At 33.9% G+C, this 14,005-nt stretch overlaps 1 protein-coding gene across 8 annotated transcripts in view; it reads left to right on the top strand.

Moving 5' to 3' along the window:
• BABAM2 (BRISC and BRCA1 A complex member 2) overlaps window positions 1-14,005 on the top strand; it is a 604,603-nt gene that overhangs the window by 151,096 nt on the left and 439,502 nt on the right. For 6 of the 8 annotated variants that reach the window (XR_001628762.2, XM_007476024.3, XM_001371252.4 and 3 more), the window contains exon 5: window positions 10,680-10,874. The exons of the other annotated variants lie outside the window; for them this stretch is intronic. Coding sequence is in view for 5 of the 6 variants with exons in the window: in XM_007476024.3 (XP_007476086.1) it covers window positions 10,680-10,874 (195 nt within the window). In the remaining variant the exon portion in view is untranslated. The remainder of the gene's footprint in view (window positions 1-10,679; window positions 10,875-14,005) is intronic. 8 annotated transcript variants of the gene reach the window in all.

Raw genomic sequence — 14,005 nt, forward strand, 5'->3', positions numbered from 1 at the left:
TGCCTAGTTTTGGAATCAGTACCATGTTTGTGTCATAAAAGGAGTTTGGTAGAACTCCCTCTTTGCTTATTATGTCAAATAGTTTGTATAGTATTGGAGTTAGCTGTTCTCTGAATGTTTGATAGAATTCACTGGTGAATCCATCAGGCCCTGGGGATTTTTTCTTAGGAAGTTCTTTGATGGCCTGTTGGATTTCATTTTCTGATATGGGATTATTTAAGAATTCTATTTCTTCTTCTGTTAGTCTAGGCAGTTTGATTTTTGTATATATTCATTCATATCACCTAAATTGGTGTATTTATTGCCATATAATTGGGCAAAGTAATTTTTAATGATTGCCTTAATTTCCTCTTCATCAGAGGTGCTGTCCCCCTTTTCATCTTTGATGCTGTTAATTTGCTTTTCTTCCTTCCTTTTTTAAATTAGATTGACCAGTACTTTGTCTATTTTGTTTGTTTTTTCAAAGTACCAGCTTCTTGTTTTATTTATTAAATCAATAGTTCTATCACTTTTGATTTTATCAATTTCTCCCTTAATTTTTAGGATTTCTAGTTTGGTTTTCTGCTGGGGGTTTTTAATTTGGTTGCTTTCCAGTTTTTTTATTTGCATTTCCAATTGATTGATCTCTGCTCTCCCTATCTTGTTAATATATGCACTCAGGGATATGAATTTACCTCTGATTACAGCTTTGGCTGCATCCCAAAAGGGATTTGATTTGGTTTTCCATGTACCATTACTGATCATTATTTTTATTGCCTTATGGTCTGAAAAGGCTGCATTTATTATTTCTGCTTTTCTGCATTTGTGTGCCATGTTTGATAGAACTTCTTAAATGCATTTTTACAATTTCTTCCTCTCACCTCTATTGTTGTAAGAACCTTACAAAATGGTTTGGAAATCAGTTTTATTATAGTTTTATTCATTTCACACAAATGAAAAGTAAACACAGAATTCTGTTAAATGATTAAAATTATTTTAGTTCACTAAAACTTCTTGTGGAGATCCTATTTGGAAATTGTAAAGGATTGCTTCTAAGTATCATTAAGTTTTAAGTTTAATAATTCCAAATATAAACATATCCTGAAAAAACACAAAACACAAAAAAGCAATTTTAAAGATCCTTTAAGGTGTTCTTTATGTTGAACTGTTACTATTGTTTTATTTCCTTCTTTTGATGTCTCTTGATTTTAGAATAGGAAATGAGGGAATCATCTGTCAGAAAAATCTTACAGCACTTTTATTCTAGAATTTTATTTGATCAAGTTGTGATAATACTCTGCTTATTTTTTTTTTTCTCAGCAATGGAAGGTTCTTTTCAGGAATGTTGAGAAGTCATTATGATATGATATTCATTATGATAAATTATATTGAAGGAGATTAAATTAAGTTCATGATAAGAATAACTTTTGTGTCTCCTTAAAAATGTATCATGTTCTGCTATTTGTTCAAATCCAGGCCAAGTAGTGAACTTATAAATGCATGTGCAAGGCATTTGATCCCCTCTCCCTGAGTAATAAAATATCAAACTGAGTTGAGTCAATAGGTTGATAATTTTCAAATAAGTAAGTGACTTGTAGATGATGCATATGGGTCACAAAATGTAAATGATTGGCAGAAGAATTACTCATATAGACTTAATAGGAAGGGTACAGAAAAACTAGCCTTCAAAATTGACAGAAATATCCAGTCAATGGCATTACCTTTTAGGTATCAATGATGATTCATCCCCATCTTGAAGGAAATTAAGTTTGGAACACCAAAGGGAAGATGAAAAAATATGAAAAACTACTGGTTTTGAATGGTCTTATAATATGTAATATGTAAAATTCTTTTAATGCTTTCCACATAATATTTTATGATATTATGGTTTTGATTTTGAGTAGATCATTCCTTGTAATGAAATAATATGTATTTATTGATTATGTATGCTAGCATTAGCAGATATTAAGAAGTTCAAAATAGGGAATCCCTTAAGGAGTTTATAATCCAATCAGTTAGAAATATTTGATAAATGTGAAATGATACATAGTACAAGAAGGAGAGGATATAATTATTGAAAATTGTATATAAATGAGTAAGAGTTGGAAAAGCCAGGGGGAAAAAAGTAGGAATTGATTGGGATGACAAATATTATCCATATGGAGATAATATGAATGAAGGCATACCTGTAGGAAAGGACTTCGTCTGTTCATGAGACAGTAAGGAGTCACTTTGTCTAGAATGAGTACTATTGAAGAATGTTTTAAAAAACTGCATTACATATAGTTAGGGTGGGTCATATTATAGAGGACCTTAGAAGCCAAAGATAAAACAGTAAATAGGAATTGATAAAAATCTTCAATGAGTGACATACTTCTTTGATTAATCCATTAATAAGCATAGGTACTTTGTTATATACTTTGTATTCTTCACTGAGCCAAATATATTTTAGATAAAATATTCAATAAATTTTAAAAAAATTATTTTTAAAAATTCTCATCTTCTGTTTTAGTATTAGTTTTAAGACAGAAGTGCTGCAAAAGCTAGGCAAATGGAGTTGAGTGACTTGCTCAGGGTAACAAAGCTATGAAATGCCCAAGACCTCATTGAATCCAGGTCCTCCTGATTCCAGACCTGGTGCTCTATGCACTGGCTGCCAATCTGCCCTTTCTAAATTTTATTTTATAGTGAATTCAGTGTAAAAAATATCTATATCTATATCTATATATATCTCCTTATCATAGGGTATAGGGGAAAGGACTCTATTCTGTCCATCACAAGACTGATTTTAGGCCTGGCCTCATCATTAATGAACTATTTTAGTTGAGGAAATTTACTCAGCCCCTTTCAGCCCAGTGTTCCTCAATGATCTTTTAAAATCTCTTTTAGCTATAAATAACTATAAAAAGAACCAACTATATATAAATAAATACTGTTAGTAATGATATATTGGAGTAGCAAGGGGTAGATATTGCAGTTCAGAGGGATTTCCAAAGATGTTGTTATAGTAATATAGCTATCTAAGGATGAGGGGCCGTAGCAAAAAATGTTGGAGGGAATTGGGAAGAAGGAACATCCAAGAGAAATTTCTACCAAAAATTGGTATGGTAATGGAGAATGAAGGATAGGGCTGAATCAAAGATTGTCCGAATGTTTTAAGTGTGAATGACTAGGATAATGATGTTAGAATAATTTTTTGTTCCTTAAAATACTAAGTCTTCTGACTGGTTATGATCTTGTCATATGTGTAGGGATTGCTAGAACTTTTCTCCCAAGGGTTTGTGAATATGGATGTCCCACATGACTTTATCCTGTTCCTTCTTCTCTTCCCTTTATTCTATTTCTTTTGGTGATCTCATCAACTCCTATGGATTAAATTATCATTTTGATGCAAACCAACTGATCTCTGTTGATTTATAATCTGTCACATGCAAATATTTGTTGCATATCTTGAACTGGATGTTCTATAGGTATTTTTTTAAATGAAAGTATCAAGGTTTTTTAAAAGAAAGTTTAGCCCTAAAGGAAAAAATGCCAAAAATGGTTGACAAGAATGTTAGCCAATATATTGAAATAGTTCGAATATGAAAAGTTTACCCAGAGCTTCAACACATGAATATGAATTTATTATTTTTCCCTCCAAGCTATCTTTCTCAATTCTCTATTACTTTAGAGTGTATGGCCATTTTCTCAGTAACCCAGGCTTGCAACGTAGGCATATGATCTTTGGCTTCTCACTCTCCCTCAACTTCTCTCCCCCCACCTTTCTCCCCCAGCCCCAATGTATTTAATCTGTTGACATAGTTTATTGATTTCACCTTTGTATTATCCTGTATATATGCAACCTTTTTTCTTCTGACAATACTATCACCCTGCATTGCATCCTCATCATCTCAGGCCCAGACTGTTGCAGTAGCCTGATTTAATGCCTGTCACTCGACCCCACCTCACCCTATCTCTCTGCAAACTCACATCCAGTTCATCCTTCACTCAGCTGTCAAAGTAATCTTGCCAAATCCCAGGTTCCTTACTCATTTAATACCAGTGGCAACACCTCCAGGATCAAATATAAAATCTTTTTTTTTTGGGGGGGTATTCAAAGCTATTCATAACCTAATCACCTCTATATTTACAATCTTCTTACATGTTATACCTTCCTCTTTTCCCTGTTATCCCCAATAGACTTTGTGATCCAGTGACACTGGTCTCCTTATTATTCCTTGTACAAGATACTTTGTCACCTGACTGACTATTTTCACTAATCATTTTTCATATTTGGAGTTCTTTTCCTCCTCATCTCTGCCTCCCAACTTCACTGGCTTCCTTCAAATATTAGCTAAAATCCTACCTATAGTAAACCTTCCCTAATTCACCTTAGTTCTAGTGCCTTTGCTCTGTTCATTATCTTCAGTTTATATTGTATATAGCTTGTTTTTACATATTTGCCTGTTGTTTCTTTCAATACATGGTGAGCTCCTTGAGAGATGAGACAGTCTTATGAATTTCTTTGTATCCCCATCAATTATCACATTGCTTGGCACATAGTAGGTGCTTCATAAATATTTATTGACTGATAGATATTTTGGATTTTGTTTTCCTATTGTATAAATTTACTATATTACTTCACCTCTTTGCTCTGATGTAAAATATTAGAGCCAGATTTCAAATCCATATTTCTAACTCTTAACTCTGGTATCTATTGCCATTTTCTAATATGATAGGCAATGTTGCTAGGAATAAGAAGACAAAAATGAGATAGTTCCTGCTCTCAAGAAGTTTATATTTTATTGGAGGGATACAATATGGAGTCAACACAAGATTTTCTTTTATTTTCTTCTTTTTTCCCTACTAGAGCTATGATATCATTGGTATGAGGAACCCATGGTGGAACTTTTCTTACATGATGCATATCAGCTACAACCCTGCAAGCTTAGCAACCTAAGAGACTTTCTAGGGTTGGAATAGCAAGTGCCTTACCCAAGGTCACTTGTTGCTAATATGTGTCATGATTTGAGAGACATGATTTGAACCCAGCCTGATTGAAGCTAAGTCTATCCCCTATATTTTATAGATACAGATAGATATATTTACAGACACACACACACACACACACACACACACACACACACACACACAGACAAGCACAATAAGAAAGTAATTTGGGAGTCTAGCAGAGACTTAAAACCTGACAGAATCAGCAAAGGCCTTTTTTAAGAGTGGCAGTTGAATAGAGCCTTAAAATGTGGGGAAGGTAGGAATTACAAAAATTGACAGTGAGAAAGGTGAGTATTTCAATTTGGGAGTTGGGGAGCATAGGGCTGGCTTATGCAAATAGATAAAGGCCAGAGAATATCAATTATATAGTACAATGAATAGGCTACTTTGAATGGCATATGCATGAAGGGAAGTAACATGTAATCAATGAGAGAGAGAGATTAGAATAAGAGTGTAAACAGTTTAAAATTCCAAATACTACTTTATATTTTCCTAGGTACAACAGGGAGCCACTAAGAGTGACATAGATCTTTACTTTAGGAATAGTAATTTTGTTTGTGTATGGAGAATAGTTTAGATAAGCGAGAGGTCAAAGTCAGGGAACCAGTTAAGTAGGGTGGTTATGTTGTGAGTGGAGAGGGAATTCACATGAGATATGTTGTAGGGTTAGAATGTAAAGATATGACTGCCCATAGATCAATAAAATTTAGAAATCTCTTTACAAATAGATGTTTGGTTAATAATATAGTTACTTTAAATGAAGTCATTTCCTCTTCCTCCTTAGGGTTTGGGATATATTAATAAAAAGTGAAAAAATTGAAGTTTTATGCAACTGAAGTATCCAGCAAGTAATAAGAATTTTTAAACAGAAGTAACATTTCATTTGAATGATGATAAGGTAGGGAGAAATGAGAACCTACTCTTTGTTTTCAGTCATTGTTGACCAGTACAGACTTTTTCAAATGATTTAATAAGGCCATACTTTTTCCTTTTGCTGTCTTTTGTGTTTTCCATATGAAGTGGCATTTAAAAATTTCTAAGTCTAAGTCTAAGACTTAATTTTGAGAGAATGTAACTCAATAGAGTTTGGTGGAGATATTCATAAAAAATTCTTATGCCTGTGACTATTACATTCTTTTTATTTAGAATATTTTCCCATGGTTACATGATTCATAATTTTTCTCCACCCCTTTTCCCTCCCCCCTCCTGGAGCTGACAAGCAATTACACTGGGTTATACATGTATCATTGTCCAAAATCTATTTCCATATTATTCATGTTTGTAGTAAAGTGATCTTTTAACATCAAAACCCTAATCAAATCCTCATCTAAGTACATGATCAATCATGTTTTTCTTTTGCATTTCTGTTCCCATAGTTCTTTCTCTGGAAATGGATAGCTTTCTTTTTCATACGTTCCTCTGGATTGTTCTTGGTCATTTCATTGGCACAAGTAGAGAAGTCCATTACATACGATTGTGCCATAATGTATCAGTCTCTGTGTACAGCGTTCTCCTGGTTCTGTTCCTTTCACTCTGCATCAATTTCTGGAGGTTGTTCCAGTTCACAAAAAAATTTATCATTCGTTTCAGCACAAATAGTATTCCATCACCAACAGATACCACAATTTGTACAACCATTCCCCAATTGGAGGGCATCTCCTCATTCTCCAATTTGTTTGCCACTACAAAGAGTGTGGCTATAAATATTTTTTGTATAAGAATTTATCCCTATTTGACCATTATATTCTAATAGATTATGTTAAGTTTTCTGGAAGGGTTATCTGTGACTCAGATTTTAAAGAAAGAGCTCAAGGTTATATGTTGCATATTTATTTGATCAGGTAGGACAATTTGCTTTGATAATGTGTGAATGTAATGTATATCTTAAAACTTGTTTAAATCTTAAGTGGAGGGGGCAGCTGGGTAGCTCAGTGGATTGAGAATCAGGCCTAGAGATGGGAGGTCCTAGGTTCAAATCTTGCCTCAGACATTTCACAGCTGTGTGATCCTGGGCAAGTCACTTAACCCCCATTGCCTAGCCCTTACCACTCTTCTGCCTTGGAACTAATATACAGTATTGATTCCAAGACGGAAGGTAAGGGTTTAAAAAAAAATAAATCTTAAGTGTAATTTCCTGTATCTCAAGATTGAAAAACATTTGATAGAGAAGTAAGGATTTCATTGATTTTCTTATAAATTTCACAAGTCTTAGAGGAAACTTCTCATACCTTTCCTGAATTCTTACTTTGAATACTTTGACACTGTTTCTTCCCTATTATTTCTATCTTTACCAAGATGAGCTCTGGCATATTGTGGTAAAGCTATTTTATTTCTATTGCTGTCACCTTAGTAGTACTTTTTTCAAAAATTAATTAAATTAATTTTTTAATTGGAAAATTTAATTTGAGTATTTTTCCATGCTTACAAGATTAATGCTCCTCCCTCCCCCCGTAACTGACGCACAATTCCACTGGGTTTTCCATGTGTCATTGATCAAGACCTATCTCCAAATTATTGATATTTGCACTAGGGCGATCTTTTAGAGTCTATATCCTCAAGTCATATCCCCATCAACCCATGTGATCAAGCAGTGATTTTTCTTTTGTGTTTCTATTCTCACAGTTCTTCCTCTGAATGTAGATAGTGCTTTTTCTCATAAGTCCCTGAGAATTGTCCTGGATCATTACATTGTTGCTAGTAGGGAAGTCCATTACATTCGATTGTACCACAGTGTATCAGTCTCTGTGTACAATGTTCTGGTTCTGCTCCTTTCACTCTGCATCAATTCCTGGAGGTTGTTCCAGTTCACATGGAATTCCTCCAGTTCATTATTCCTTTTAGCACAATAGTATTCCATCACCAACATATGCCACAATTTGTTCAGCCATTCCCCAATCGGAGGGCATCCCCTTATTTTCTAGGGTTTTTTTTAGCCACTACAAAGAGTGTGGCTATAAATATTGTTGTACATGTCTTTTTCCTTATTATCTCTTTGGGGTATAAACCCAGCAGTGATATGGCTGGATCAAAGGGCAGGCAGTCTTTTAAGGCCCTTTGGGCATAGTTCTAAATTGCCATTCAGAATAGTTGGATCTATTCACAACTCCATTAGCAGTGTATTAATGTCCCAGTTTTGCCACACCCCACCAACATGTATTACTTTCCTTTGCTGTCATGTTAACCAATCTGCTAGGTGTGAGGTGGTACCTCAGTGTTGTTTTGATTTGCATTTCTCTGATTATAAGAGACTTAGAATACTTTTTCATTAGGGAGGACAGAGGGCAATGGGTATGCAAATTAAAAAACTAGAAAGAGAACAAATTAAAAATCTCTAGATGAAAACTTAATTTAGTTTAATTAATTTAATTTAGAAATCCTAAAAATTAAAGGAGAAATTAATGAAATTGAATGTAAAAGAAATATTGAATTAATAAATAAGAGTAGAAGCTGGTACTTTGAAAAACCAAATAAAATACACAAAGTACTGGTCAATGTAATAAAAAAAAAACAAAAAGGAAAGAAGAAAACCAAACTAAAAGTATCAAAGATGAAAAGGGAGACCTCACCTCAAGTGAAGAGGAAATTAAGGCAATCGTTAAAAATTATTTTGCCCAATTATATGGCAATAAATATGGCAATCTAGGTGATATGGATGAATATTTGCAAAAATATAAATTGCCTAGATTAACAGAAGAAATAGAATATTTAAATAACCCCATATCAGAAAAAGAAATTGAAGTAGCCATCAAAGAACTCCCTAAGAAAAAATTCTATCAAATTCCTTATATGACACAAATATGGTACTGATTCAAAAACTAGGTAGACCAAAAACAAAAAGAAAACTACAGACCAATCTCCTTAATGAACATAGATGCAAAGATCTTAAATAAAATACTAAGTAAAACATTCCAGCAAGTGATCACGATGGTTATTCATTACGATCAGGTGGGATTTATACCAGGAATGCAAGGATGGTTCAATATTAGGAAAACCATTCACATAATTGACCATATCAACAAGCAAACAAACAAAAATCACATGATTATCTCAATAGATGCAGAAAAAGTCTTTGACAAAATACAACACCCATTCCTATTGAAAACACTAGGGAGTATAGGAATAAAAGGGCCTTTCCTAAAAATAAACAGTATCTAAAACCAACAGCAAGCATCATCTGCAATGGGGATAAATTAGAAGCATTCTCAATAAGATTAAGCGTGAAACAAGGATGCCTATTATCACTTTTGTTATTTAACAGTGCACTAGAAACACTAGCAGTAGCACTTAGAGAAGAAAAAGAAATTGAAGGTATTAAAAATAGGTGCTTAATTAATTAGGAGACCAAGCTATCACTCTTTGCAGATAATATGATAGTCTACTTAAAGAATTCTAGAGAATCAATTAAAAAGCTAGTCGAAATAATCAATAACTTTAGCAAATTTGCAGGATATAAAATAAACCCACATAAATCATCAGAATTTCTATATATTTCCAACACATACCAACAGCACAAGTTAGAAAGAGAAATTCCATTTAAAATCACCCTAGACAATATAAAATACTTGGGAATCTATCTGCCCAGCCAAACACAGGAACCATATGAACACAACTACAAAACACTTCCCACAAAATTAAAACTAGGTCTAAAGAATTGGAAAACCATTGATTGCTTATGGATAGGACAGGCTAACATGATAAAAATGACCATCCTACTCAAAGTTATTTACTTATTTAGTGCCATACCCATCAAACTTCCATGAAACTTTTTTACTGAATTAGGAAAAATCATAACAAAGTTCATTTGGAAGAACAAAAGATCAAGAATATCAAGGGAAATAATGAAAAAAAATGTGAAGGAAGGGGGCCTAGCAGTTCCATATCTTAAATAGTGGCCATCAAAACAATATGGTACTGGCTAAGAGACAGAAGGGAGGATCAGTGGAATAGACTTGGGGTAAGTGACCTCAGCAAGAAAGTCTATGATATAAACCCAACAATATCAGCTTTTGGGACAAAAATCCACTATTTGACAAAAACTGCTTTGTGATAAATAAGCTATCAGCCTGAGGTCATTGCTGTTCTGATATACATAAGAGATAAATATAACTAGAAAACTTTCAAGTTTTATTATGATAAAGAAAAACATTCAGTTTTATCGTCTCCCAAAAACCTGATGTTTCATATTTTCCATAGAGCACTGTGTGTTCTGCTGCTCAAATTTCAACTTCTCAATAAAGATTTTTTTTTTTCTCAAGGATATATGAAAATACAAAGGATCTGTAGTTTTGACAGCATAAAAAATATTCTGTGGAAAGTGTGAAAATTCCCTTTTCCAAAGCAGATTGCAAATTGTGACTTACTGGTTAGTTTTTTAGGAAGTTGCTTAAGAAGTTAAATGACTTCCCTAAGGTTACATAGTTAATCAGTATCAGAAACTGTATTTTAACACAGTTCTTTCTAAATATAACTAATCCCAGATATCTTACCTACTGTTCAACAAAATCTTCATTAAAATGGAAAGTCTAGAACAGAGAGCTGAAGTCAAACAAAGCTTCTAACCTTAGTTGTATGCTTATGACTTATTAATAGCCTCAGTTCCTCTGAGACTTTGAGGCATTTTTGGCTCAGTATTTAAGAAAGAATATGATAGTGAATTTACATAAGCATTTTTTTTTTATCTAGTCCTTTGTTTATGTCATCTGTAGAATCTTGCATCCTGGGATCCATCTAATCCTGATTGCCTTCTGCTTGTGGTAAAGGAACTCGTGCAGCAGTATCACCAGTTTCAATGTGGCCGCCTCCGTGAGAGCTCTCGCCTCATGTTTGAATACCAGACATTACTTGAGGAGCCACAGTATGGAGAACACATGGAAATTTATGCTGGGAAAAAAAATAACTGGGTGAGTCTTCAAGAAGAGATAAACTAAGAGCAAAAACTTTAAAAAGAGTATTCTCAGAAATCTTTTCCTTGTAAATGGTTGTTGTCATTGGATAAAGCATTGGACCTGGTGTCAGAAAGACTTTAAATCTAGCCTCAAGACACTTAATAGTAGTATGACCTTAAGCAAATTAGTTAACATTTTCCAGCTTCATTTTCCTCATCTGTAAAATGGGTATAGTAATAGCAATTAACTCTCAGGGATATTGTGGGGATCAAATAGGACAACATGTATTCACAATTTTGTTTCTTTAAGACTGCCAATTCTTAATTTGGAGTCTGTAAACTTCTTTTAAAAATATTTTAAAAATTGTTTTCCTTTGTAGTCTTTTTTGTTTTATTTAAAAATGTTTATTTTAAGAAGAGCTCCATAGATTTCCCAACTGTCAGTTTCCCTTGGCACACAAATAACTAGAAGACCTGCTTTAGAGAGGCTGATGTTTTAAGGTATATAAAGGGTTATTTCTGTTTAGAAGCTCTGTGGTGTCTGCTGGGAGTTTGGTATCATTGAAAACCAATATAAGTGTTTGTGATCTGTATGTTTACATTTATTTAAATTTATTAAATGACTACATATGTAATTTTTTTGATGTTTAGTATTTTTAAAGTAATATCTCTTTTACGCAATTATACATAAAAAACAGTTTTTAACATTCAGTTAAAATTTTTTGAGTTCCATATTTTCTTTTTTTTCCTCCCCTCCCTCCTTCCAGAGATAGTAAGCAATCAGATATAGGTTATACATATTAAATCATATAAAAAATTTCCACATCAGTCATTTTATAGAAGAAAACAACCCCCCCCCCCACACACACACACAAAGAAAGTAAAAAATATTGTGCTTTGTTCTGTCTTCCATCAATTCTGTCTGGAGACCAATGAGATATTTCATCATTAGTCTTTTGGAATTGTCTTGGGTTAATTGTATTGCTGAGAATACCTAAGTTATTCACAATTGTTCATCATACAGTATTTGCTATTACTGTGTACAATGTTCTGCTGGTTATTCTCCCTTGAATTTGCATCATTTCATTAGTCTTTTCTGGTTTTCCTGAAATATTTGCTTATCATTTCTTATGGTACAATAGTATTCCCTTACAATCATGTACCACATTTTTTTTTAACTATTCTCCATTTGATGGGCATCTCTCAATTTCCAATTCTTTGTGACCACAAAAAAAGAGCTGCTATAAATATTTTTGTACTAATAAGTCCTTTACCCTTATTTATTCATTTTTTAAAAATCTCTTTAGATAGAGTAATGATATTTGGATTAAAGAACATGCACATTTTTTGGGCCCTTTGGGCATAGTTCTAAGTTGCTCAACAGAATGGTTGAGTCAATTCATAACTCCACCAATAGTGTATATTGTCCCATTTTTCCTATATCTCCTCTCAACATTTATCATTTTCTTTTTCTCTCATATTAGCCAATATGATATATTTTTTTAACTCTTACCTTCCATATTAGAATCATTGATTCTAAGGCAGAAGTGTAGTAAGGGCCAGGCAATGAGGGTTAAGTGACTTTCTCAGGGTCAAACAGATAGGAAGTGACTAAGGCCAGATTTTAACCTATGATCTCCTTTCTCTAAGCCTGGCTCTCATTCCACTGAGCCACCCAGCTGCCTACAAAGAGTTGTTTTAATTTCAATTTTTCTAATGAGTAATGGTCTGAAAACTGCCTGTTTATGTCCTTTGACTATCAATTGAATAATGACTTGTATTCTTAGAAACTGAACTTGTTTCTCTTTATTTTGGAGAAATCACACCTTTTTCAGTGATACTTCTATAAAAATTTCCTTTCAGTTTTCTGCTTTTCCTCTCTTCTTAGTTGCATTGGTTTTATTACGCAAAACCTTTAAAATTTAATGCAATCAAAATGATCCATTTTTTACCTCAATGCTCTTTGTTTCTTATATGGTTCTAAATTCTTCTCTTATTCATATATCTGATAGGTAAACTATTCCATGCTTCCCTAATTTGCTTTTAGCAAAGATACTTTTAAAGATCCTCATATTCCTAGTGGTAATACTTCTAGTATTTTTTTTTAAACCCTTACCTTCCATCTTGGAGTCAATACTTTGTATTGGTTCCAAGGCAGAAGAGTGGTAAGGGCTAGGCAATGGGGGTCAAGTGACTTGCCCAGGGTCACACAGCTGGGAAGTGTCTATTTCTAGTATTAAAGGGCCCTTTGCAGACAAATAGTGAACTTAAACATAGTACAGTAGCTTATGTGTTATCATAGGAACAAAACCTAAGAGCCTTATATTCTTTTTTTTTTAATTTTAAACATTATTTTATTTGGTCATTTCCATACATTATTCACTGGAAACAAAGATCATTTTCTTTTCCTCCCCGCCCCCCCTCCCACCACCTTTCCCTCTCCCATAGCCGACTTGCGATTCCACTGGTTATCACATGTGTTCTTGACTCGAACCCATTTCCCTGTTGTTGGTATTTGCATTAGAGTGTTCATTTAGAGTCTCTCCTCAGTCATATCCCCTCAACCCCTATAGTCAAGCAGTCGCTTTTCCTCGGTGCTTTTACTCCCACAGTGTATCTTCTGCTTGTGGATAGTATTTTTTTAGATCCCTGCAGATTGTTCAGGGACATTGCATTGCCACTAATGGAGAAGTCCATCACCTTCGATTGTACCACAATGTGAGGTACAGTTGCTCAAAGTCATCAGTCTCACTTTCTATTCCAAAGATATGACATAAGTCTGGGTGACTGATGATGATGGCCTAGGATGCAGTGGATGAGTTGGTGTTCTTGTTGTCTATCCTCTAGGTACTTTACTGTGCTTGCTTTGGAGTCCCTCATGGCCACTTGAAAAAATTGTTCTAATCCATTCTGTTGGAGGATATCTTCATATGCTTGGGGTAGACACCTCCCTAATTTATTTATGGGTTTGAGGCCTGCAGGATACACTTGATTTAGTATGTCTGTGGACATAGTTTTACAGGGTATATGATATACTCATGCTGTAGCTTCCTGGAGCCATAGGTGAGAGTTGGGTGAAAGGTAGAAACAAAAGGTAGTTGAGTAGCCCTGAGAAGGAATTAGGAGAGGGCTTAATAAGCTCTTATG

The sequence above is a fragment of the Monodelphis domestica genome, chromosome 1 (assembly GCF_027887165.1).
Source record: "Monodelphis domestica isolate mMonDom1 chromosome 1, mMonDom1.pri, whole genome shotgun sequence".
Classification (NCBI taxonomy): domain Eukaryota; kingdom Metazoa; phylum Chordata; class Mammalia; order Didelphimorphia; family Didelphidae; genus Monodelphis; species Monodelphis domestica.